Source organism: Vespa crabro, chromosome 22 (genome assembly GCF_910589235.1).
Source record: "Vespa crabro chromosome 22, iyVesCrab1.2, whole genome shotgun sequence".
Lineage (NCBI taxonomy): Eukaryota > Metazoa > Arthropoda > Insecta > Hymenoptera > Vespidae > Vespa > Vespa crabro.
The window spans coordinates 2,359,166-2,364,165 of NC_060976.1; the positions used below are offsets into that span (position 1 = coordinate 2,359,166).

The 5,000-nt window shown below is 30.6% G+C and overlaps 1 protein-coding gene across 16 annotated transcripts in view; it reads right to left on the bottom strand.

The window, feature by feature from the left end:
• The window catches only part of LOC124431664 (fasciclin-1), a 361,473-nt gene that overhangs the window by 356,342 nt on the left and 131 nt on the right, over nt 1–5,000 (bottom strand). For 7 of the 16 annotated variants that reach the window (XM_046979838.1, XM_046979837.1, XM_046979835.1 and 4 more), the window contains exons 1-2: nt 4,967–5,000; nt 3,851–4,052 (exon numbers count right to left, since the gene is read on the bottom strand). The exon at nt 4,967–5,000 is cut by the window's right edge and continues 92 nt beyond it. In XM_046979838.1, coding sequence (XP_046835794.1) covers nt 3,851–3,973 — 123 coding nt within the window. In that variant the 5' untranslated portion in view covers nt 3,974–4,052; nt 4,967–5,000. Of the gene's footprint in view, nt 1–3,850; nt 4,053–4,092; nt 4,157–4,939 lie in introns of all 16 variants that reach the window. The other 9 variants (XM_046979830.1, XM_046979831.1, XM_046979828.1 and 6 more) reach the window with 9 other exon arrangements.

Consider the following 5,000-nt stretch of genomic DNA (forward strand, 5'->3'; position numbering starts at 1 on the left):
GAAATAATACTTTTCCAAAAATATTATATATTTATTATTCAAATGTCTATCACTAAAATCAATCGCTAAACTTATTTTATAATAAACGTGTTAACGGAGAATATTTCCAAGTCAAAAATAAAAAAAGTGAAAACGCAAAAGAAAATAGAGAGAAAAAATATCAAGAAGCACGAGATAATAATTCAAAAAAAAAAAGAAAAAAGAAAAAACAATGAAAAGTAGAAAAAAGTAAAATGAAAAAAAGAAGAAAGAAAGAAGAAATAAAAAAGGAATAAATAAAAATCAAGACATATATATATATATATATATATATATATATATATATATATATATATATAAGAAATAATAATTAAAAATAAATAAGAAGAAAAAAATTAAAAGAGAAAAAAAAGAACGTAAAAAAGGAAAAACTGCTGAAGTTGCACGAAAACTTTCCAAATTCTCTTTCCTTTTCTTTTAATTTTTCAAAGTAATTTAAAAAAGAAAAAGAAAAAGAAAAAAAATTAAAAAGAAAGAAGAAGAAGAAAAATAAATAAAAAGATAATTGAACCTAAAGAGAATTCGACGAGACACAGACATGCAGACAGACAGGCAGACAGAGAGAGAGAGAGAGAGAGAGAGAGAGAGAGAGAGAGAGAGAGAGAGAGAGAGAGGAGAGAGAAAAAGAATCAGTCGATAAAAATCGTTGCATCGTTGTATAGAAACATACATACATATACATATATACATATATACATACATACATACATATATATATATATATACACACGAAGATGTACGGCGCGAAGTTGGTGCCGCAATGCGCCGACATACTGACCCAAAAATAACCCCTACCCCTTCACCCCCTACGATTCCAACCCCCCCCTCGCCCCTTCAAAATTTCCTTCTAAACGTCTCAAACGTTTTCGTTAACAAAACGTACGACAAGTTTTCTTCTTCCTTGTACAGAGAACACACATACTACGTAAAATAAATAAAAATTTTGTTCGATTAAAAAAAGAAAGAGAGAGAGAGAGAGAGAGAGGGAGAGAGAGAGAGAGAAAAAGATAGATAAAGAGAGAGAGTAGAGAGGGAGGGAGGGAGAAAATAAAAATTAAAAAAAAAAAAAAAATAATAATAATAATAAAAATAAAAGGGCCCTAGAAAACTCGGAAAAAGTTGAAACGTTACAATGTCATACAAACGTATACGTACATACGTCAATACATACAGAGAAAGATATACTTATACACACACACATACACATACATACGCGCGTATACACATTTTTATATGTATATATATATATATATATATATATATATATATCAATACATACACATGGAAAATAATAACGGGTTGCTTTGCTTTCGACATAACGTTCGTAGACGCACATACACGCACTTCATAAATTGAACGTTATGAGTGTTAAACTGCACAAAACGTTCCGACGCGAGGCGAACGATTTGCGAAACGATTTTGAAGCTAAATAATACTAGACGTTTTCAATTTCCGTTCATGGCGTACACATACAAACGTTACACCTACGTACGTATGTACATATATATGCATTTTTATATATATATATATATATATATATATATAAAAGAAAAAAAAAAGAAAAAAAAAAAAAAAAGAAATTCGAAAGAATCCGTTCAACGGACACTGTTTGGCATTCATTCTTTATCGTACCACGTCCGTACGGTATACACATCGCTAAAGTTTTGTTTCGATGTATGTATACTACTAACAAACAAACAAACAAACAGATAGACAAAAAATACTGGAAAAAAAAAAAGAAAAAAGAAAATAATAATTATAATAATAGTGGAATAAATAAATAAATAAATAAATAAATAAATAAATAAATAAATAAATAAATAAATAAATAAATAAATAAATAAATAAATGTAAAAGAGAAATAAAACGATGCAAAAGAAAACAAAAGATACATATAATAGGAGAACGATGTTGAAAAAGGAGATACGAATTTTTCTGAAGCCCCACCACCATTTTACACCGGTACATATTCTTTTGACGTTTTGACAAAATTGAGAAAGAGAGAGCGCGAGAGAGCGACAGAGAGAATAAAAAAAAAAAAAAAAAAAAAAAAAGAAAAATCCTATCATTTTTTCCTTTCTCCGAAATTTCTCCCATTTTATTATCCCCTCGAAAGAGAGAAAAAAAAAATAAACAGAGAAAGAGAGAGAGAGAGAGAGAGAGAGAGAGAAATAAAAGAAAAGAAGAATGCCTAGTTAAAAAGTCGTTACACTTCGAACGGCATTAAGTATCTTACGAAAGAAAAATTTAATAGGAATTTATATTGTATCGTTCCTTTCGTGGAAACGAAATCGAGTGAAAAGATATAAAGGAAAAAAGGAAAAAAGAGTGGGAAAAAAAAAAAAAGGAAAGAAGGCCTGAAAAAAAAAAAAGTAACCGTCGACAGGGCGTGGTGGACATAAGGAAGTTATATACTTAAGTACATATATATACATAATATATATATATATAGATATATATATATATATGTGGTATGCATATCGCGAAAGACGACACATCTCTTCAAGCGGAAGAAAGTAGTGAAGAAAAAAAAAAAAAAAAAAAAAGAAGAAAAAGAGAAGGAAAAGAAGAAGAAAAAGGAGGAGGAGGAGGAGGGGAAAAAAAGTCAAGCGAATTCCACGAAATTCTCGATGCGAACGCGACGTCTAACGTCGCAAACTATATAACGCTATTTCTTTGCGTTCCGCATTTTACTTTCTACTTATAATCTTTCTCCATTTTTTTTTTTTTTATCCTTTTTCTTTTTCCTTTTTTTTTCTTCTCTTTCTCTCCACCAAATATAACGACCAGTTATAGTAAAATATATCGTGTGTTCTCGAAATGAAAAATCAAGGGAAAGAAAAAGAAAAAATAAAAAAGAAAAAGGTTTCTTCTTTTTCCGCAAAATTTTCTCAACGAAGAGAGAATTCTACGAGAACAAAAAAAAATATATATATATATGTATATATATATATATATATATATATATATATATATATTTATGGTGTGTGTGCGCGTTTGTATGTAACGGTGCTGGACGAGTTTAAAAATGCCGCCATTAGTAGCTTCTTTGTCTCTGTTTTTCGCTCGTCCTACGTTCCTCTCTCTCACTCTCTCTCTCTCTCTCTCTCTCTCTCTCTTTCACTCACTCACTCACTCACTCTCTCTCTGTCTCTCTCTCTTACGAGCGTCTGTTCGGATTTGTTCTGGGATTCTTGGAAAGCGAGAAAAGTGAGGACGTACGTTCCAACGGTCGTAGCTTGGAAACGTTCTGTTGAAGGGCACTACACACACTACCGATGTCCTTGAACCTCTCTCTCTCTCTCTCTCTCTCTCTCTCTCTCTCTCTCTCTCTCTCTCTCTCCACGCATCCGTAAATTTATAATACACTATACCGTTTGCTGCACTTGAAAACGCGCTTACTTATTTACAATTCGTATGCATCACAGAAGGACAAATCTTATCAGTTATTACAAAATTTATTTTTATTACACATTTATATATATATATATATATATATATATATATATATATATGTGTGTGTGTGTAATAATAATTTTTATTATATAATAAAATTTATGAAAGAAAAAGGAATAGTAATGAGAAAAAGAGAAAGAAATCTTTTTCGTTTCGTCGAATATACTTTTTATTAACGAGATTGTCAACCTAACCTCTTCAATGAATGTTAGAAAGAGAGAGAGAGAGAGAGAGAACGAAAAAAAACAGTTGAAAATCGTAAAACGGTTGGTTGAAATGGATCAATGGTGGAAAAGATCGATGAACCTCGTAACGATCGAGTATATTGGTACTAAAAATCTCTGAGGGTACTAACCTGTGATAGATCGGCGTCGTCGTAAATCCTAGCCTCCATCGTCATCTGGCTTGCCGTGGTACCCGTGGTCCCATCGCTTAGGACGAGCGCTACGAAGACGGCGAAGAAGAAGGCGGCCATCATCGTCTTCTGCTCGTTTCTTCTCGCGCGTTTACTTGGAAAATGGCGATGGTCAAAGCGTCAAGGTCACTATATTTTATCTCTATATATATATATATACATATATATATATTTATATTTACGTAAGTATGTATGTATGTGTATATATATATATATATATATATATATATATATTTCTTTCCTTGTCTATTTCGTCGGGGTAACACAAACAGAATATGAGAAACACAAACGGAATTTATTAACTCACTCGCGAGATCGAACGGAAAGTGAAAAAATGGAATGTTAAAAGAAGAAGAAGAAGAAGAAGAGAAATTTTGAAAAACAGAAATAGAAAAATAAGGAAAAAGGAAGGAACGAATGGAAAGGAAGATCCCTCTCGTCCTTTTTTTTTTCTTTTTATTTATTTTTATTTTTTTTTATCTTTTTTATCTTTCTTTTTTTTTTTTTTTTTTTTTTTTTTTTAAGGGAATTCACAATTGTCCCTTCACTTCCGTCTTCGATCCCTGACGTATCTCCGCGTCTATCGTATACCTCCCAACGATTTAATATATACGATATATATGTATATGTATATTATTTTTACTTTTGAAAAGAGAACGTTTTTGAAAAAAAGAAAAGAAAAAAGAACCTGCCCGATCGTGCGTATCTTTTCGACGAAGTCGAAAGAGAGAATGAAAGAGTAAAAAAAAAAAAAAAAGAAAAAAAAAAACGTTATAATGTATTTCGACGCATAACGCGAAGGACAAATTGCGAGGGATCTTCTTTGAAATGAATCGAAATATCTTTTATATACGATAAGAATAATGATTGGATCAAATTTAAAATAGAAATTGTTAATATGATAGAATAGAATAATTATAGGACAAGAATAAGATATTAGATATAAAAAAATATATATATATATATGTATATATATATATATACATATATATATATATATATAAAGATTATTAAGAATTAGATCAAGACTGTCGAAAAATTCGAGAAAGGACAAACAACTCGGCGGAGGCGCGACTGACTGACTGGCAGG